This window comes from Drosophila gunungcola, unplaced genomic scaffold (genome assembly GCF_025200985.1).
Source record: "Drosophila gunungcola strain Sukarami unplaced genomic scaffold, Dgunungcola_SK_2 000001F, whole genome shotgun sequence".
NCBI classification, from domain to species: Eukaryota; Metazoa; Arthropoda; class Insecta; order Diptera; family Drosophilidae; genus Drosophila; species Drosophila gunungcola.
In genome coordinates this window covers 12,124,108-12,145,795 of record NW_026453197.1, presented here as the reverse complement: position 1 = coordinate 12,145,795, position 21,688 = coordinate 12,124,108, and the positions used below count along the sequence as shown (strand labels likewise).

Below are 21,688 nucleotides of genomic sequence, written 5' to 3'. Positions count from 1 at the left end.
AATTCCCAAAACCCCCTTTAACAATTCCTTGTTCTATTTAGCTTCTCCCGTGGAGCCTTTAAATCCCTGTCAGCCATCCCCGTGTGGAAACAATGCCCAATGCCGAGTGGCTAGCGAGCAGGCCATCTGCTCTTGCTTGCCCGGCTACTTTGGTGTCCCTCCAAAATGTCGCCCCGAGTGCACCGTCAACTCGGACTGTGCCCCGCATCTAGCCTGCTTAAATCAGCAGTGCCGCGATCCTTGTCCTGGAGCATGTGGGCAGTTTGCTCAATGCCAGGTCATTAGGCATGTGCCGCACTGCAGTTGTCCACCGGGGTACTCAGGCAACGCCTTCTTCCTTTGCCACCGTGTACCGCCTCCACCACCAGTCCAAAGAGAACCGCTGAACCCTTGCTCACCATCGCCATGCGGAGCCAATGCGGAGTGTACTAGTCAGAATGACAAGGCAATTTGCAAGTGTCTGAAGGATTACGTAGGAACACCACCGTACTGTCGACCGGAGTGCATTACATCATCGGAGTGTCCGAATCAACTGGCTTGCATTGCCCAGAAATGCAAGGATCCTTGTCCTGGACTTTGTGGAAACGCTGCCAGCTGTCAAGTAGTCAGTCACGTGCCTTCGTGCATCTGCATTGCGGACTACATTGGTGACCCCTACACCGGATGCCATGCACGACCACAGATTCAGCGCGAGCAGATCAATCCCTGCTTCCAAAACCCTTGCGGAAGCAATGCCGTGTGCCGGGAGCGAGGTGGAGCCGCTTCATGCCAGTGTCTACCGGAATATTACGGCAATCCCTACGAGGGATGTCGACCCGAATGTGTGCTCAACTCAGACTGTTCGAGCCATTTGGCTTGCTTAAATCAACATTGCCGCGATCCCTGCCCCGGAAGCTGTGCCCCCAACGCCCAGTGTCAAGTCGTTAACCACGTGCCCAGCTGTAGTTGCTATCCCGGATACAGTGGTGATCCCTATCGCCACTGTAATGTGGTCCAGGCGGAACGTAAGCAGTTTCCTCCCAGTCAATCCGTTAAACCTTGCACTAACATACCAATTTACCATTACCCCCAATCTGCACTTCTATGTTCCTCTCCAGCCGTCCAAGTTGTCCACTTTAATCCCTGCCAGCCCTCGCCGTGTGGTCCCAACTCTCAGTGCACCGAGTCCCAGGGTCAGGCGGTGTGTCGCTGCCTGCCCGATTACTTTGGTTCCCCACCAGCTTGTCGTCCCGAGTGCGTCAGTAATCCCGAATGTCCCAATGATAGAGCCTGCGTGGCCAGAAGGTGCACCGACCCATGTGTGGGCGCTTGTGGCCAGAATGCCATTTGTCGAGCACATCAACATAGAGCTCATTGCTCATGTCATCCTGGTTACACAGGAGATGCCTTTATGCGCTGTCTTCCCTTGCCTCCGCCCCAACCTGTTCGGGATTCACCCGTAATCTACAGAGACCCATGTGTTCCCTCTCCCTGTGGACAGTTTGCCCAGTGTCGGGTGGAGTACGAGCAAGCCGTGTGCTCCTGCCAGACTTCCTACTTCGGCACTCCTCCTTATTGCCGGCCCGACTGCACCCAGAACTCAGATTGTCCCAGTCATAGGGCTTGTGTCAATCAAAGGTGCGTGGATCCTTGCCCTGGGGCTTGTGGTCTAAACGCCCAATGTGATGTGCTTAATCATGTGCCCACCTGCACATGTCTCAGAGGTTTCGTGGGAGATCCCTTCTACCGTTGTTATCCAGCCCCAACACCTCCTGCAACCCCTGTTACTGTAGTTGCGGATGATCCTTGTCAGCCCTCGCCCTGCGGTCCCAATGCCCAGTGCTCGAACGGCGTCTGCAGCTGTCTGCCCTTGTACCAGGGGGATCCCTACGTGGGATGTCGCCCAGAGTGCGTATTGAGTACGGAGTGTCCGTGGAACAAGGCCTGTATCCGCAATCGTTGCCTGGATCCGTGTCCAGGAACTTGCGGATCTGGAGCCACGTGTCAGGTGCATAATCATGTTGCCATTTGTCAGTGTCCGGCTGGTTATCAGGGCAATCCGTTTGTACTGTGCCAGCCGACACCTCTACAGGCCCCCATAGAGCTACATCCCTGCCAGCCTTCGCCTTGTGGACCCCACGGACAATGCCGGGAAGTTGGCTCGCAAGCAATTTGCACTTGCCTGCCCGGCTATTACGGAAATCCTCCAGGCTGTCGCCCCGAATGTGTCAGCGACCCAGAGTGTCCACCCAGCCTGGCTTGTGTGAATCAAAAGTGCCGCGATCCCTGTCCAGGAGCTTGTGGTTACATGGCCCAGTGTCATGTGATTAACCACGGTCCGCAGTGTGTTTGCCCCGCTGGCTACACCGGAAGTCCTTACTCTCAGTGCCAGTTGATCAGGATAGATTACACACCAGTTCAGCGCGAACCAATTGATCCGTGTTCTCCGACTCCATGTGGTCCTCATGCCCAGTGCAGCAATGAGGGAGGCAATGCGGTTTGCCGCTGTCAGCCGGATTATTTGGGCGTACCACCCTATTGTCGACCTGAGTGCATTGCCAACAGTGAATGTCCCAGTGATAGGGCCTGTATCAATCGGAAGTGTCAAGATCCATGCCCAGGACTGTGCGGTTACAATGCCATCTGTCGAACATACAACCACCAGCCAAATTGTGTTTGTGCTCCTGGATTAGTGGGCAATCCCTTCAACTCCTGCCTGCCACCAACACGAATTGAAGTTTCACCAACACCACCCACAACTGCCATTCAGGTGCTTCAGTATGAGGAACCGTTTATCAATGGTTGTGAACCCAATCCCTGTGGAGCAAATGCTCAATGCAAGCAGCGAAGAGGAGTAGTCGCTTGCGTCTGCCTGCCTGACTATTTCGGCAATCCCTACGAAGCCTGTCGGCCGGAGTGCATTTTGAACTCCGATTGTCCCTCAAGTAGAGCTTGTGTGCAGCAAAAATGTCGAGATCCGTGTCCCGGCACCTGTGGCCTGAATGCCGAGTGCTATGTTCTGGATCATCTGCCTCAGTGCAGGTGTTTCAGCGGTTACACTGGAAACCCCTTGGCGTACTGCTCACCTGTTCCTATAGTCCAGCAATGTAAGCATCCATACATTCAAATGTCCGTACTGAATTTTGATAATATATTTTGTGTGCCAACCCCTTTAGCCCCATTGACTCCCTGTGATCCCTCACCCTGTGGAGCCAATGCCCAATGTCACCCGTCAAATAATGAAGCCGTATGCTCCTGTTTACCCGAATTCTATGGAACCCCTCCTAACTGTCGACCCGAATGTACTCTTAACTCAGAGTGTGCTTATGATAAGGCTTGTGTTCATCACAAGTGTGTCGATCCCTGTCCTGGAATTTGCGGTATTAGCGCTGAATGTCGCGTCCACTACCACAGTCCCATATGTTACTGCATCTCTTCCCATACGGGTGATCCGTTCACACGTTGTTACGAGACCCCAAAACGTAAGAATATAATTAAACATTTAAATGCGATAGACAAATCGGTAAACAAAAACCATTTTATAAATCTAATTGAAACAGCTGTTCAACCCCAAATATACGACACACCTTCTCCTCCCTATCCGGTTGCTATACCTGATCTCGTGTACATACAACAACAACAACCGGGAATAGTAAATATTCCTTCTGCCCCTCAACCTGGATACCCCGCGTCTCAGCCACCAGTTTTTAATGTGAACCATCCATCACCACAACCAGGAAGTCCACAACAACCCGGAGTAGTTAATATACCTTCTGTGTCACAGCCAGTCTACACATCGCCCCAGCCACCTGTTTACGACGTCAACTACCCGACAACGTTATATCCAGTTCCCCAGCAACCCGGTGTTGTAAATATTCCTTCTGCACCCCAACCAGTGCCTCCGATATCACAGATACCAGTGTTTATACCATCGCCCGTGAATTCATCCCCTGCACCTCAGCCTGGAGTTATCAATATTCCTTCAGTGCCGCAACCTGGATATCCTTCGCCACAGACCCCTGTTTATGATGTAAACTACCCAACTACACCGACTCCAATTCAACAACCTGGCGTGGTTAATATTCCATCTGTGCCACATCCAGCATATCCTACTCCAAGTCCTCCGACCTATGATGTGAACTACCCAACACAACCACCACCAGTACATCCTGGCACAATCAATATACCTTCTGTGCCACAGCCGACAACTCCATCACAACCACCTCCCGTTTTTATACCTTTTCCTGAAAGACCGACGCCAGCTACCCAGCCAGGAGTAATAAATATTCCCTCAGTAGCGCAGCCAGTATACCCAACACCGCAGTCTCCTATTTATGATGTGAACTATCCAACTTCCCCGTCTCCCGTTCCTCAGAAGCCTGAAGTGATAAATATTCCCTCAGCACCCCAACCAGTGCATCCTTTAACAAATCCTCCAGTTTACGATGTTAACTATCCAACGTCATCACCAATTCCTCAACAACTAGAGGTTCTTAATATACCATCGCACCCACAGCCGGTGCCACCGTCTCCCCAACCACCTATAAATATACCATCTAATGAGACTCCATCGCCTGCACCACATCCTGGAATTATAAACATTCCTTCGTTCCAACAACCTGTTTATCCTACGCCACATGCCCCTGTTTACGACGTAAACTATCCAACGTCACCACCAGTGATAACGCCGCAACCTGGAGTCGTTAACATTCCATCGGTGCCGCTGCCAGTGCCTCCGGTTTCTCAACGTCCCGTGTTTATACCGTCACCTGAAAATACGACACCTGCTCCTCTACCAGGAGTCATTAATATACCTTCAGTGGCACAGCCAGTGCATCCAACATATCAACCTACGGTTGTGCAACGACCGGCTATATACGATGTGTATTATCCACCACCTCCGTCAAGACCGGGTGTGATCAACATTCCTTCGCCACCACGTCCTGTATACCCGGTTCCCCAACAGCCAATCTACATACCAGCACCAGTTTTGAACATACCATCTCCAAGACCAATCATTCATAACATTCCTTCAGTACCGCAGCCGACGAACCCACATCAGAATCCACCTATTCAGGATGTTATTTATCCAGCACCAACGCCAACTCATCCAGCACCTGGAATAATTAATATTCCTTCGGTGCCTCAACCTGTGCCATTACCCACTCCTAGTGTAATTAATATTCCGTCGCAACCATCACCTCCGATCTCAGTTCCTGGAATTGTAAACATTCTCTCGGTTCCACAACCAACGTATCCTCCTCAAAGCCCACCCATTCACGATGTCAGCTATCCATCGCCACAGCCAACACCTCAGGCACCAGGAATAATTAATATTCCTTCGGTGTCTCAACCTGTGCCATTACCCACCCCTGGTGTGATCAATATACCGTCGCAACCAACGCCGCCGATCTTAGTGCCAACTCCAGGAATTGTAAACATTCCCTCGGTTCCACAACCGACGTATCCACCTCAAAACCCACCAATTCACGATGTCAGCTATCCAACGCCTCAGCCGGTGCCATCTCTAACTCCTGGTGTGATCAATATTCCTTCTCAACCATCCCCACCAGTCTCAGTTGAAAAGCCTGGAATAATTAACATTCCATCGATACAACAACCTACAACTCCAACCCCTCAACATCCGATACAAAATGTCCAATATGAGACCCAGAGACCACAACCTACCCCTGGAATAATCAACATACCTTCCGTGCCACAACCGACGTATCCGACTCAAAAGCCATATTACCAAGATGTTTACTACCCATCTCCACAACCTAATCCACCGATTCCGGGAATTATTAACGTTCCTTCGTTGCCCCAACCTGTGCCTTCACACATTCCTGGAGTTATTAATGTACCCTCACTACCATATCAGCCGGCACCATCACCAACACCCGGAATTACCAACATTCCGTCGGTACCGCAACCTATACCTTCAACACCGCAAAATCCTGTCCAGGAGGTACAATACAATACTCAGAGACCACAACCTATTCCTGGCGTGGTCTATGTCCCAACTGTACCGCAACCAACTCCAGAACGTCCCAACTATGATGTGGCAAAGCCCGTTTTCGACTTTAACCCGTGCTATCCATCGCCTTGTGGACCCTACTCGCATTGTCACAATAGATTTGGAGTGGCTGCCTGCGTTTGCATTCCAAACTATAGTGGAACTCCACCCAATTGCCGACCAGAATGCGTTATTAACTCGGATTGCCCATCAGCCTTGGCCTGTATCAACGAAAAATGTCGGGATCCTTGCCCAGGATCTTGTGCTTACAACGCAGTGTGCCGTGTCCATGAACATGTACCGAACTGCTTCTGCCAAACCGGCTACACCGGTAATCCATTTGTATCGTGTCAGCCCACACCGATAGTCCCTGTTCCACGTGAGCCCATTGAGGCGAAGGACCCATGCTATCCATCTATTTGCGGACCGAACGCCGTATGTAATAATGGAAAATGCAGCTGTATACCGGAATATCATGGAGATCCATATGTTGGATGTCGGCCGGAATGTGTCCTCAATACGGATTGTGCCAGGGACAAGGCTTGCATCCGTCAGAAATGCCAAGATCCTTGTCCAGGCACTTGTGGATTAAATGCCTTGTGCCATGTATACAATCACGTGGCCATCTGTACATGTCCAGAGCAAATGCAGGGAGATGCTTTTGTGAGATGTGACTCAATACCCAAGCCCAAACCCCCTGTTCCAGCACCACCTACGACTTTGCCTGCTCTCGTACCTCAACCTACCCCGATTAATCCCTGCCAGCCATCACCTTGTGGACCCAATGCCCAATGTAGAGCTTATTATGAACAGGCGATTTGCTACTGCTTGCCCGATTTTATTGGCACTCCACCCGCTTGTCGTCCGGAGTGTACCTCGAACTCAGACTGTGCCCTTGACAAATACTGCCTGAATCTCAGGTGTCGCGATCCGTGTCCCGGAGCTTGTGGCATTCGTGCCATTTGCCATGTGCAGAACCACGGTCCCTTGTGCGTGTGTCCACCCCAGTTGACGGGTAATCCGCTGCTGGCTTGCCAACCCATAGGTATAACAGAAAGTACACCCAACCCTAAGGAACACGTTTCTAATACAATTATTTTAGTTATTCCCCCCGTAGAACGCGATGAAGTGAATCCCTGTCAGCCCTCACCCTGTGGTCCTAACTCCGAGTGCCAAGCCGAGTCCGGTGGAGCAAGATGCTCTTGCCAACCGCAATACCATGGCACTCCGCCATTCTGTCGGCCGGAGTGTGTTAACAGCGCCGATTGTCCGGCGGATAAGGCGTGTAGGAATTACAAGTGCATTGATCCGTGCCCCGGCAGTTGTGGTCTCTCTGCTCTGTGTCGCGTGGTGTCACACAGTCCACTGTGCTACTGTCCCGAGGGCTTTGTGGGCAATGCCTTCAGCCTCTGCACTCGACCAGAGCCAAGTCCACCTGCCGTGGTGATCCTGCCCTGCAATCCCAATCCCTGTGGAGTCAACGCCATTTGTCTGCCCCGAAATGAGTTGAGCGTTTGCCAGTGTCTGCCGGGTTACTATGGCAATCCGTCTGAGATCTGCCGACCCGAATGCACCGTCAACTCGGACTGTCCAAGTCACAGGGCTTGCATGGGTGAAAAGTGTCGCGACCCCTGTCCCGGGGTTTGTGGCATCAATGCCCTTTGTCAGGTCATTAACCACAGTCCCGTTTGCGAATGCCACCCGGGTCACGTGGGCAATCCCTACCATAGCTGTCGTATTCCGCAGCATGAACGTAAGATTTCTCCTAAACTATGCCTTTTTTCGTGCTACCTTAAAACGACCTTAATGCGTATTCCTTCTCTAAACAACAACGCCGTACCTAATGTTTTTGCTCCGCTGCCTTACATCGTTGAACACCTAAATACATCGATAACATTCTATGATATTTTGCTAGAACTATTTAAGGCCGACTAGTTTTTAATGCCCTAAACAACAACAACGCTCTACTCAATTCTTTGCCTCTGTTTATTTCTCTTTTTAAGTGCCCTTATTTTATATGCCCATATTATTAAAAAAGAATCATTCTCATCTCTTTTATCTTTTTGAGATTCCCCATGTTTACTTTATATATATTAAAAGCGCCGATTATATTCTGTAATATTGAATATAATATGATCTCACATATCAAAAGACCTTGTTCCTAAGCTCAAGTTTTACTCAAACGCCAAAGAACATCATGTCTCTCATCGATTTTCTTTTAAGATTTTCAACGTTTATTCTATTTATTCTGTGATATTTGGCAATAATGATCTCAATTCTCAAAAACCCTAACCCATACAACTTATCATTGAAAAAAACTCTGTGAGATTATGCAAGTAATCTTGAAAATAAGTTTTGTTCAACAACAACGCTTTACACAACTTCTTGCATTAAGCCGATTATTTTTCAGCTACCTCATTTCTTTTATCTCAAACCCATCGAGTGTCCTGTGGATTCCTCCATCGACTATGCTCAGTGACAATATGCTAGCACTAGAAATATTTAACCTCGCTTTTTGGTTGGCTTTTAATCAACGCTTTGCTTTTGGCCCGCTATTGTGCAAATGTTAAAAATCCCACGTTTGATTTCCTTTAGCCACCGTACCTGAGTATGTGAATCCCTGCCAGCCGTCGCCCTGCGGAGCCAATTCCCAGTGTCGCGAGTCCCAGGGACAGGCCATCTGCTCCTGCCTGCCGGAGTTTGTGGGCACACCGCCATCGTGTCGTCCGGAGTGTGTGATCAGTGCCGAGTGTCCGGCGGACAGGGCGTGCATCAACCAGAAGTGCCAGGATCCTTGTCCCGGAGCTTGTGGCTTGAATGCCCAGTGCCATGTGCGTAACCACAGTCCGCTGTGCTCGTGTCAACCCGGATTCACGGGCGATGCCCTTACCCGCTGTCTGCCCGTTCCGCCCCCGAAGCCTCCGAAATCTAACGATATCCGTGATCCTTGCGTGCCATCACCCTGTGGACCGTACTCCCAATGTCGGGTGGTCAATGGCGGAGCTAGTTGCAGCTGCCTTCCCAATTATGTGGGAGCGGCGCCATACTGCCGACCGGAGTGCACCATCAATGCGGAGTGTCCCAGCAATATGGCCTGCATCAACGAGAAGTGCCGCGATCCATGTCCCGGAGCCTGTGGCTTTGCTGCCCAGTGCAATGTCATCAATCATACGCCCAGTTGCGCCTGTCCCGCAGGCTATACTGGAGATCCGTTCACCAGTTGCCGACTGCTGCCACCACCACCGCCCCCGCAAAGTATGCCCCACCCTTCTCTTAAATCCCAAAAAGTTTCCCCTAAGTTAGGCCCCATTTATCTTGCAGCTCCCTCCGATCCCTGCCAGCCATCACCCTGCGGAGCTAATGCTCTGTGTAACAATGGTCAGTGCTCTTGCCTGCCGGAGTACCAGGGTGATCCCTACACCGGATGCCGCCCCGAGTGTGTTTTGAACGCGGAATGTCCCAGGAACAGGGCGTGTGTGAACCAGAAGTGCGTGGATCCTTGTCCAGGACACTGTGCAGCCAATGCACTCTGCGATGCCGTCAACCACATCGCCATGTGTCACTGCCCGGAAAGGATGACGGGCAATGCGTTCGTCTCCTGCCTACCGGTTCGCGATGATCCACCGCCACCAACGACTCCTCCCAATCCCTGCCAGCCCTCGCCGTGCGGAGCCAATGCCCAGTGTCTGGAGAGGAACGGCAATGCCATCTGCTCTTGCCTGGCCGGATACTTTGGTCAGCCGCCCAATTGCCGACTGGAGTGCTACTCCAGCTCCGATTGCGCCCAAGTGCACACGTGCATCAACAACAAGTGCGTGGACCCGTGTCCGGGCAAATGTGGCCAGAATGCCGTATGCCAGGCGATCCAGCATAAGGCACATTGCGAGTGCATCCCTAGACACACTGGAAATGCCTATGTTTTGTGCAGTCCTATTCCCAGGATACCTGAAATTGTTCGTGATCCTTGCCAGCCATCGCCTTGTGGTCCCAACTCCCAGTGCAGAAATGTGAACGACCAGGCGGAGTGCCGCTGTCTGCCGGAGTTCCAGGGCACCCCGCCGAACTGTCGACCCGAGTGTGACAGCCACGATGAGTGTGCCAATACCCTGGCCTGCATGAATCAGAAGTGTCGCGATCCCTGTCCCGGAAGCTGTGGCCAGAGTGCCCAGTGTACGGTCAGCCTTCACACACCCAACTGTCAGTGCCCCGTGGGCATGACTGGCGATCCGTTCCGACTTTGCCGGCCCATACCACGTGGTAAGATCCCTTAAAAAAAAAAAAAAAAAAAAATTAAATGAAAAAAAAAAATTAATTAAAAATCTTTCTGAGGTAATAATCTCTAGAATCTTTACTACAACAGGGTATCTGAACTGTGTTTCCTTAAACTAACTTTTTGTAAACCTACCCAAACAGTCCTAATCCCCTAAGTGCCCCTTTACTTTTTACAGGTTATATTTAAACACCATGAAGTTTTCGTATTATAATTAGGCATTAAGGCATGTCTAGAGTCTTTACTATATCTGGGAATCTCAACTGTGTTCTTTTATCATTTCCCCGATTTAACTTTAAAGTACTTGAGTTAGGAACCTGACCCAATCACTTATTACAGGCTTACCCTTACCCTGCTTATATTTAAACAGGACCAACCGAGTTTGCATATTGTAATCAGGCAGGGCATTTCCCTTTATCTATATAATTTCCTAACATATAAATGTAACTATTCCAGATGAACCCAAACCCCCGCCGACTCCCAAGAATCCTTGCTACCCCTCGCCATGCGGCACCAATGCCGTGTGTCGTGTCCAAGGAGAGAATTACGTTTGCGAGTGCAGCCAACGGGAGTACATCGGCAATCCCTACGAGGGATGCCGCCCCGAATGCGTGGGCAATTCCGAGTGTCCTGCCAATCAGGCCTGCATCCGCAGCAAGTGCCAGGATCCTTGTCCGGGCGTCTGTGGCCTGGAGGCCATTTGCACCATGAACAACCACATACCGATCTGTTCCTGTCCACCGGGCTACACGGGCAATGCTTTTGCCCAGTGTACCCGCCAGTTGACTCCACCTACTCCCTCGGATCCCTGCTATCCATCGCCCTGTGGACCCAATTCGATTTGCCGGGTGCAGAACGAGAAGGCTGTGTGCGAGTGCCTGCCCGGATTCCCAGGTAACCCACTGGTTCAGGGCTGTCGTCCGGAGTGCACACTCAGTTCGGATTGCGCCAAGGATCGGGCCTGCATCAACTCCAAGTGCGTGGATGCCTGCGTGGGAGAGTGCGGATTCGGAGCCGTTTGCCAGACCATCAACCACAGTCCCGTGTGCAGCTGTCCGGGCAATATGGTGGGCAATCCGTTTGTCCAGTGCGAGGAACCACGCCAGGCCGAGCCCCTCGATCCCTGCCAGCCCTCTCCGTGCCATAGCAATGGAATCTGCCGCGTTTACAACGGAGCCGCCACCTGCAGTTATCCGGAGTGCGTGATCAACGAGGACTGTTCCCGGGATAGGGCATGTGTGAGTCAGAAATGCCGCGATCCTTGTCTGAATGCCTGCGGCATCAATGCCATCTGTCGGGCCATCAACCACAAGGCCGTGTGCAGCTGTCCGCCGGAGTTCTACGGTTCCCCGTACGCCCAGTGCCTAAGGCAGATCCCAGAGCAACCGCCCAAGCCGGAATGCATCAGCGACGGGGACTGCACCAATGACAAGGCCTGCATCAACCAGGTTTGTCGCAATCCCTGCGAGCAATCGAACCTCTGCGCCCAACAGGCACGCTGCCATGTCCAACTCCACCGACCACTGTGCGTCTGCAATGAGGGATACACCGGAAACGCCTTGCAGAACTGCTACCTTCTGGGCTGCCGATCCGACGGAGAATGTGCCGCCAATGAGGCCTGCATTAACCAGCAGTGTGTAGATCCCTGTGGATTCACGCAGTGCGGAGAGGGAGCCATCTGCCGGGCTGACTTCAATCACCGGGCCAGGTGCCATTGCCTGGACGGATACCGCGGCAATCCTCTGGTGCGTTGCGAACGTCCAGAGTGTCGATCTGATGACGAATGCGCCTTTCATCTGGCCTGTCGCAATGAACGTTGCGAGGATCCCTGCAACTGCGGCATTGGAGCCCAGTGCCGCGTGGAGAACCATCGTGCTCAGTGCCGCTGTCCAGCCGGTTTCAGTGGAAACCCGGCCGTAAGATGTGACCTGGTGCCCACACAACCGGAGGGCTGCACCATGGACGCCGAGTGTCCCAGCAAGTTGGCCTGCTTCGGTGGCGAGTGCAAGAACCCATGCGATGTCACGCATCCATGCGGCGCCAATGCCATCTGCGAAGTGGTGGACACCCTGCCCCTGCGCACCATGATGTGCAGCTGTATTCGTGGCTTTGTGGGCGAGGCCGACATTGGATGTCACAAAGGTAAACTATCAATTAAATCAACCCCATTTATCATTAATTTTTCAGGTCAGCTTTTTTTAAATACGCTTGATTTTTGAGTTTTGCTTTTCTCATTGCAGCATCAGTTATATATTAAGTGCTTATACAAATATATATATATGTTTAAATTACAAAACCGTTTATAGTGATGCACCTCCTGAGCAGTTGCACCCTATAAATATTTTGAATGCACTCTAAAACTCTTAACTGTTGCACTCGAACACTTAGCATCTAAACACCTAATACAACTGCAATGCTAATCCCAAATATTGTATTACCCCAGAACCCCCGCGTGATCAGGGCTGTGTGTCGCATGATCAGTGCCAGGATACGGAAGCCTGTCGCGGCGGAAACTGTGTCAATCCCTGCCTGGATGCCTCGCCTTGTGCCCGCTCCGCCCAGTGTTTGGCCCAGCAGCATCGCGCCATTTGCAGCTGTCCAGAGAGAACCCAGGGAGATCCATTCACCAACTGCTATGAGCCACGTAAGCTAGATATTTTATATATTTACCATATATACTGATTGTCATTATAAGGCTATTACTAACATTGAATATTGTTTGCAGCTGAAGTCAAGACTGGCTGCACCCACGATTCGGAATGTGAGCCGAACACGGCCTGCATCAATAAGCGCTGCCAGGATCCTTGTGCCGAGGCCAATCCCTGTGCCGGGAATGCCGAGTGTCGCGTGCAGAACTCCCGACCGATTTGCTTCTGTCCAGCTGGTTGGGGTGGTGACCCACAAGTTCAATGCTACAAACGTAAGCACCAATGAACCCTCTTAAAATGGCATATGGTGATCACTTTTTTTATATTCCTCCAGCCGAGTGCAAGATCAATGCCGACTGTCCGTATGACAAGACCTGCTTGAACGAGAACTGCGTGGATCCCTGCACCCATGGCCAGGTGCGCTGCGGCAGTGGAGCCCAGTGCCTGGCGCAGAACCACCAGGCGGTGTGCATCTGCCCAACCGGAACGCAGGGCAATCCCTTCGTCTCCTGCATCACGGGACACTGTCAGTACAACGAGGATTGTGCGGATCACGAGGCCTGCGATCGATTGAATCGCGTGTGCCGACCTGTTTGCGATCAGGAGACCTGTGCCCTGAATGCCCTCTGTGTGGGTCGTCGCCATCAGCCGCAGTGCGAGTGCCGACCCGGATACCAGGGCAATCCGCATGTGCAGTGCGATATACCGGTGAAGACTCCCAAGCCTCAGTGTGTCCAGGATGCCGACTGTCCCTCCAAATTAGCCTGCATCAATGAACGTTGTGCGGATCCCTGTGCCACTCCCAATGTGTGCACTCCGCAACAGACCTGCACGGTCTTGGACACCCTGCCAAAGCGAGCCATGGCCTGCAAGTGTCCCGGCGACACGGTGACGGATGTCTCCCGCAACTGCGTGCCCATCAATGTGCCCAAGGTCGTCACCGGCTGTCAGCACAACTCAGAGTGTGCCAATCCCGAGATCTGCTCGAATGGAAATTGCCTGGATGCCTGCCGACTGGAGAGGTGTGGCGTGAATGCCCAGTGCACCGCCAGGGATCACTACGCTCAGTGTAGTTGCCCGAAGGGCTACCAAGGTAATCCGCGCATCGAGTGCTCTACAACGGAGGTGGATAGGCCACGAATCCCCAATCCAGGCTGCTTACGCAACGATGATTGCCCCAGGGATCAGATTTGTCGCAACGAGATCTGCGAGAGTCCCTGTTCCTCGGATGCCTGTGGCATCGGCGCCTACTGCCATGTGCAGCAGCGCAAGGCCATCTGCCGCTGTCCACCTGGATATTCCGGAAACCCACAAGATCGCTGTCTGCCACGTAAGTTTATGAGATTTTTAAGATTTAGGGGAGTAGGACTAAAGAAAGGATGTCTTTGAAAAAAGTTAAAAGCAATCTATTTAAAGGCAATGATACATTATAGTATTTTTATGGAGATACATTAAAATGTTGTGCAATAATAGCAATTACTGTCATAATTCGATGCTGGATATTCCGAAATATTTATAAAATCCATGTCTTTTATAAATGGTTTGAACTTTAATTTAATTTTTGATTGTGTTGAGCCCGTTACCGAAAAATAAAGTCAATTTTATAACCTTTTTTAATGTAGAGTTTAGATTTATTTGCAAAATCTTTAAAATATAGCAATATTGACCTGCTTTTTATCTCCTCAGCATCCGATGTGATAACCGTGGGCTGCAAATCCAGCACCGACTGCCCCTCGACGGAGGCGTGTATCAACACCCAGTGCGTGAGTCCCTGCAACTGCGGTCCGAATGCCGAGTGCACGGTGAAGAACCACCATCCGATCTGCTACTGCAAGCCCGGATTCTCGGGCAACGCCCAGTTTGGATGCTCCCCGATTGGCTGCCAGTCGGACGACGAGTGCAGTGGGGACAGGCAGTGCGTGAACCGGGAGTGCATCAACCCATGCCTGGCCAGCGATCCGTGTGCCCTGAATGCCGAGTGCTACGGACGCAACCATCGCGCCCATTGCCGCTGTCCGGTAGGATTGGAGGGTGATCCGTTTGTGCGCTGCCTGCGCTTGGAATGCCACTCCGATTACGACTGCGCCTCGAACCTGGCCTGCGTGTCCAACGAATGCGTGAGCCCGTGTGGTGAGAGGAGGAATCCGTGTGCCCAGAATGCCATCTGCCAGGCGCTGCAGCATCGCGCTGTTTGCCGTTGTCCGGACCAAATGCCGCGGGGTAATCCGTTCAGCTACTGTGAGGCTCTACCTGTGAAGCCAGTGTGCCGCGATGATGGAGACTGCCCCAGTGGACTGGCCTGCATCGACGACAAGTGCCAGAACCCGTGCACAGTGCTCACGCCCTGCCATCCGACTGCCCAGTGCAGTGCTCTGGACAGCGTGCCCGTGCGAACGATGGTCTGCGAGTGTGCGGAGTACGAGGTGCCCGATGCCAGTGGAGCGTGCCGCAAGCTGGTGCCGCCCCGCCAACCCGGCTGCGAGAGCGACCAGGACTGTCCCGACCAGGAGGCCTGCATCCATGCCCAGTGCCGCAATCCGTGCAACTGCGGCAACAACGCCGTCTGCCAGGTGACCCAACATCGCGCCGTGTGCAGCTGCCAGGATGGATTCGAGGGCAATCCCTATGCCTCCTGTCGCTCCATCGGATGCCGAGTAGATGGCGAATGCGATTCCGGCAAGGCCTGCATCAATGGCGACTGCATCAACCCGTGCCTGATCAACGATCCCTGTGGACCCAATGCCGAGTGCTATGTGCAGTCCAATCGGGCCCAGTGCCGCTGCCTGAGTGGCTACCGGGGCAATCCGTACGAGCGTTGCCGCGTCATCGGCTGCAGCAGCAACAACGACTGTCCCACGGACAAGACCTGCCAGAACGAGCAGTGCGTGAACCCCTGCGTCTACCACAACCCATGTGCCCCGCGTGCGGAGTGCCGGGCGCAGAATCACCTGGCCGTTTGCCGTTGCCCTGCCGAATTCCTGGGTAATCCCTACGTGGACTGCCGGCCACCGCCGCAGCCAATCTGCCAGCTGGACACCGATTGTCCCGGCCGCCAGGCCTGCATTAACGAACAGTGCGTGGATCCCTGCCTGGTGCTGGAACCATGCCAGCGACCTGCCCTCTGCGAGGTGACCCCCACATCGCCGGTGCGCACGATGCTCTGCATCTGTCCGGATGGCTATGTGAGCCGTGGAAAGGGAGGCTGCAAGCCCACCCAGGGAGTCAAGGATGTGGGAGGCTGCATCTCGGACGCAGACTGTCCGGCGGACAAGTCCTGTCTGAATAGCGTGTGCCGAGATCCGTGCAATTGCGGCTTGAATGCCGAATGCCGGATCAAGGATCACAAGCCTGTGTGCACCTGCCGCCAAGGATTCGAGGGTAACCCCGAGTTCGAGTGCGCTAAGATCGAGTGCAGCATCAACTCTGACTGCCCGGGCACCCATCTGTGCCGCAATCAACTCTGCATCCCCGCCTGCCAGGGCGAACAGTGCGGCTCGAATGCCCAGTGCCTGGCCATTGAGCACCGTGCCGTTTGCGAGTGCATCCCAGGACATGGCGGTAACGCCAGGATTGCTTGTACTCCACTGGGATGTCGCTCTGACGATGAATGTCCCACGGACAAGGCGTGCGTCAATGGCAAATGCAACGATCCCTGCACAACCACGGCGATCTGTGGCCAAGACGAGCTGTGCAAGGTGTACCAGCACCGACCGCAGTGCGCCTGCCCACCGGGCACCGTGCCCGGACGGAACGGCTGTGAGTCGGAGCGCCATGTGCCCATCTGCATCAGCGATGCGGACTGTCCCAGCCAGCGGGCCTGCCTGCGAGGCGAATGTGTCAATCCCTGCAATGCCACCCAGCCGTGCGGAGTGAATGCCTTCTGCAGTGTCCGGGATACTTTGCCCGTGAGGACCATGATCTGCGAGTGCCTGGAGGGCTACACCGGCAACCCAGCCGTGCAGTGCGACAAGCGCTCGCTGTGCGTCATCGAGAAGGGATTCGTGCGAGATGTGGACGGACAATGTGTCTGCCCACCTGGAACCGCGCTGGACATCTACGAATACTGCACGCCGTGCCGAGAGGAGCAGGGCTACCGCATCGACGAGAGTGGTCACTGTGTGTGCGCCTTGGAGCGTGGCATGGTGATCGATGAGCGCGGCCGCTGCACTTGTCCCATTGAGCTGGGCTACCGCCTGACTCCACGTGGCGAATGCCAACCGGAGGAGCCGCCAGAGTGCACGACCAACGATCAGTGCGCCGATAACCGCTACTGCAACCTGGACACCAAGACCTGCGAGGATCCCTGCCTGACCAAGGTGTGCGGAGTGAATGCCTTCTGCAATGCCGTGAATCACCGAGCCCAGTGCCAGTGCATCACTGGCTACACGGGCAACCCGGAGCTGCACTGCAACCACACCAATTTCCGCACCGACTTCCCACGACCCGACATGGTGGTCAGCTGTCTGGCCGATGGCGTCCAAGTGGAGATCCACATCACGGAGCCAGGATTCAATGGAGTGCTGTACGTGAAGGGCCACAGCAAGGACGAGGACTGCCGACGGGTGGTCAACCTGGCCGGGGAGACCGTTCCCCGTACCGAGAACTTCCGCGTCCACTTCGGCAGCTGCGGCATGCAAGCAGTTAAGGATGTGGCCAGCTTCGTGCTGGTCATCCAGAAGCATCCCAAGCTGGTCACCTACAAGGCCCAGGCGTACAACATCAAGTGTGTCTACCAGACTGGCGAGAAGAATGTGACCCTAGGATTCAACGTGTCCATGCTGACGACGGCCGGAACCATTGCCAACACAGGACCACCGCCCATCTGCCAGATGCGCATCATCACCAACGAGGGCGAGGAGATTAACTCGGCCGAGATCGGAGACAATCTCAAGTTGCAAGTGGATGTGGAGCCAGCCAGTAAGTACCTTACATTTTTATACCCGTTACTAAGGAGGAATCGTTTCCGAAAATACAAAGCATACATACTTTTGGTCAGGATCACTAGCTAGTAAGTTATACATTTCTGGTCGTCTGTCTGTCCGTATGAACGTCGAGATACCGAAAACTAAACAAGATAAAGATTTGGGATTCAAGATTCGGATTATAGTTAAGCCTACGCAGCGCTGGTTTGTTTCAAAACTTGGTCTCGGCCACTTTAACGTTAACAAATTGCACAAGTCTGTCATGTCACTCTAAGAAATAGAGGCCAGTTAATGGGATTTTTATTTGTATCTGGTCAAAATCAATCAACACATCAAAAATATTTCAAATCGTACCCGTATTTTAAAAGTAATTGCCAATTAAATTATATATTATGTACACCCTGCATCTCGGCAGATGGCGCCACCTAAAAATTACAAATTAAAATTGGTTAGCTGGATAGTAGGTATCTAAAAGTCGAGACCCTCGACTATATAGTTCCTTCTAGTTGTTTATGCATTACAATGTATGCTAATCTCTTTATTTTACCAAAACAGCCATTTATGGAGGCTTTGCCCGCTCTTGCATTGCCAAAACGATGGAGGATAATGTGCAGAATGAATATCTGGTCACGGATGAGAATGGCTGTGCCACGGATACCAGTATTTTCGGAAACTGGGAATACAATCCGGACACAAACAGCCTGCTGGCCAGTTTCAATGCCTTCAAGTTCCCATCGAGCGACAACATCCGCTTCCAGTGCAACATAAGAGTCTGCTTTGGACGCTGCCAGCCCGTCAACTGTGGTGGCTACAACGCCTTCGGGCGACGTCGTCGCTCCATTGCGGACAACTCCACCGATACGACCGCCATTGCCACGAATTCGGGTGTGGAGGGTCAACTGCGCGAGGAGATCACCATTTCCTCGAATGCCATTCTGACATTCGAGAAGCGCAGCGGTCAAGGCCTGAATGATGCCAACAGTGAGTAGTCCTTAAGGATAAATTAATTCTTATGCACGATCTAACTATGATTCTTGTATCCCTTCAATCTTTAGTCAAACCGGCGGCTCAGAGAGTCGAGGATATCTGCGTGTCGATGGTGGGTCTGATCATTGCCCTGGTCATCACGGCCCTGCTGGCCCTCGTAGCCGTCGCAGTGGCTGTGTCCTGCTGGCTGATGGCCTACAGGAGGAGGCCCAAGACAATTGCGCCCCTGCCCCATCCGCCGGAATTCCCCAACCCGCTGTTCGCCAATCCCGACGCTGTGCCCGAGCCAACGCCGGATTACATCTCCTAAATGTAATGTAACGTAAAAATACACTGACACAACAAACACACACCTAGCTATATCTTTAGTCTGTAAGAAAATCAAAAGAATATGAAAATTATGTGAATATTTGAAAGGCAAGTGCAAAAAGTTGTGCAAAAATGCAAAACAGATCAAATCGCGAAAGAATATCAAGAAAAAAAGGAAAAACAAAAGTACATTTGTGAGCTGAAAGTAAATATTCGGCAATGTTGGCCGTAAAACGAAACTATGAAAGATTGAACTATTGTAAAAAGCAAAATTGACGAAGCGAGAATCGCATGAACAATGCATGAAAGTAATTTAGTAGCTTAAGAAAATAATTTTATTAATTGTATTAACGTTTAGTATTCTCCTTCCTACTAACATGAGAATTCCGCGTAGTGTTTGTACGTTTAGCTGCCACATAGAGTCCACAAACTGCCAAACATAGAGAGTGCAGCTACAAACGAATTCTCGTCCTTTAACGACAACTTCTTCATTAGTCGAGTATTAATATTAATACTGTTATATATTAAACTAAAGACTTCCTATAAATATTTAGGGTGTGGGTAGTAGCAACGACACTTTGTATTATAGCACAGACACACGCAACTGCAACTACTTCCTGTAATTTAGAACTCAACTAGCCCGTTAAAATTGAAAACTGCCTTTAATTTCCAACAAAACCGAACAATGCACCCCAGAATACTCTCTAGCAGTATGTAAGAGATCGGTGGGACTTTATTCCACGTGCTTAATATATAACCACTGGACAATATGCCAACGATTGTCTCAGTTGGATTGTACACAGGCTAAAGAGTTAGAAAACACACACACACACACACTCCGAAGAACATAGATACTCTATCCAGCTTAAGGCACGTGGGAACAGTCCCAACAAGATCTAGGCACCAACTCAATCGAAAGAATAGGGAACAGAACTATAACTGCCACTGAGGCGTCATCAGCGCACAAAAGATACTTATCTATTGCATAGGAAATACTAGGTTTGTTTTAATTTTAATCGCAACAACGACTAATGGAGGATTTGATTTTGACCACTATCCCTCGACCACTTGTACTTGTACTACACACTCTACTATGATTAACCATTATTTTTGTAGTTTTTTAGTCAATTAATATTAAATTGTTGTGATTGTTTTTAATGCAAAAGAGATACTTCCACTAACTTACTAATATGTAGAGACAAAAGTATAGAGAGTACTTAAAAAGGCAACGAACCAGCGCCCCTGCCCCGCCCCCTTTTTCGTTTTCCATGGGGAAAAGCACACCACTGTCAACGCGCCGGAAACTATGCAGCGAATTTCCGTTTCCGGCGACCGTTTTACAGAGCAAGTCTTCTCCTGATGCGATTATAGTTAAGGGGGAACTGAGGCACCTGGCCTGGATAATTAAATTATTAAAAATGAAGTTTTTAATTAATATTATTAAACGTAAACAAAATGTATAGTCACTACTTTAAGAAGAAACTGAATTTTCTTTATAGTAAAATACCATACAAAATAAACTCGCACTCAGACACGTACACAAAGAGACAGAATTTGTAAATAATACACAGGCAAACTCTATGGTATTTTTAGTAGCGCATTATTGTGTATAGGTTTCTACACGACGTTGACTCTCAAATCCGAACTAAATCACAGCCTAACCTTAACCAATGCCAGGCATAAAATTATTTTCTTAATTCCATAACCAACACATACATAAAGAAGTGCACAAATGCAGCAACCAACCGCCTCGTTCACAACTACCAAACACTTTTATTTTTCTTTACAAGAACCGCTTATAAATCTGACCCCAAACTAGTGTTACATTGAACATAGACAAAACTTTTTGCACTGGCAGCAAATATAAAAGAGAAATAATAATAAAGAATAAGAACCGATCTTATTGTAAAAAGAAAAACAATAGTTAAATTGTACTTATAAAGAAATGTATTTAAAAAGGAAAAACGAGAAACGAAAATAATTGTAATCGCTTATTGTAAACTAATAAATAAATAAATATAAATAAACAAATGCATGTTGATTGTGTATTGGCGGGTGTCACTTGATAATTAAATTAAGTATTCCACCAGCAATTCACTTGGGGCTTGTCTTGAATCTGGCCATTTAACTCATCAAGCAGGCATACTTGATATACTTGTAGCTTCTTCTTGGTGCTGCTGATCATATAATCTGAATTAATATTCTAGCTTTTTTTTTGGGGATGGAGAACAAGCCTAACCCGTAGTGCTTCTTGCGTCCGCTATCAACAAAGCCCCTTACTAATATAGTACTACCTCTCCTGATATGGGGAGAGCGCCGAGATATATCTATATAGCTAAACATATATACACAGAGAAAAAATACACAGAGAAAAAATAGATAAGAAATGATACTTGTTTTGATGGAATTCCGTCTTGATTTTTGGTATGTTCAAATGCGAAGAGAAACCTAGAAGCTATTCAATGGTCAAAACAAAACGTATTTATTGACCAGTGAATATTAAATTGATACTGTCCCTTATTGTTTTCTGTGTAGAGAGCGAGAGCGGTCTGGATCG

At 50.7% G+C, this 21,688-nt stretch overlaps 1 protein-coding gene across 48 annotated transcripts in view; it reads left to right on the top strand.

Moving 5' to 3' along the window:
- LOC128263194 (uncharacterized) overlaps nt 1-21,162 on the top strand; it is a 131,314-nt gene extending 110,152 nt beyond the window's left edge. For 38 of the 48 annotated variants that reach the window (XM_052997963.1, XM_052997964.1, XM_052997960.1 and 35 more), the window contains 14 exons: nt 42-1,004; nt 1,098-3,086; nt 3,156-3,461; nt 3,540-7,040; nt 7,098-7,748; nt 8,591-9,250; nt 9,317-10,252; nt 10,722-12,407; nt 12,709-12,909; nt 12,991-13,185; nt 13,248-14,243; nt 14,600-17,830; nt 18,391-18,816; nt 18,891-21,162. In XM_052997963.1, the coding sequence (XP_052853923.1) occupies nt 42-1,004; nt 1,098-3,086; nt 3,156-3,461; nt 3,540-7,040; nt 7,098-7,748; nt 8,591-9,250; nt 9,317-10,252; nt 10,722-12,407; nt 12,709-12,909; nt 12,991-13,185; nt 13,248-14,243; nt 14,600-17,830; nt 18,391-18,816; nt 18,891-19,132 (15,983 nt within the window). In that variant the 3' untranslated portion in view covers nt 19,133-21,162. The remainder of the gene's footprint in view (nt 1-41; nt 1,005-1,097; nt 3,087-3,155; nt 3,462-3,539; nt 7,041-7,097; nt 7,749-8,590; nt 9,251-9,316; nt 10,253-10,721; nt 12,408-12,708; nt 12,910-12,990; nt 13,186-13,247; nt 14,244-14,599; nt 17,831-18,390; nt 18,817-18,890) is intronic. The other 10 variants (XM_052998011.1, XM_052998012.1, XM_052997995.1 and 7 more) reach the window with 2 other exon arrangements.
- Nucleotides 21,163-21,688: the final 526 nt, after the last annotated feature.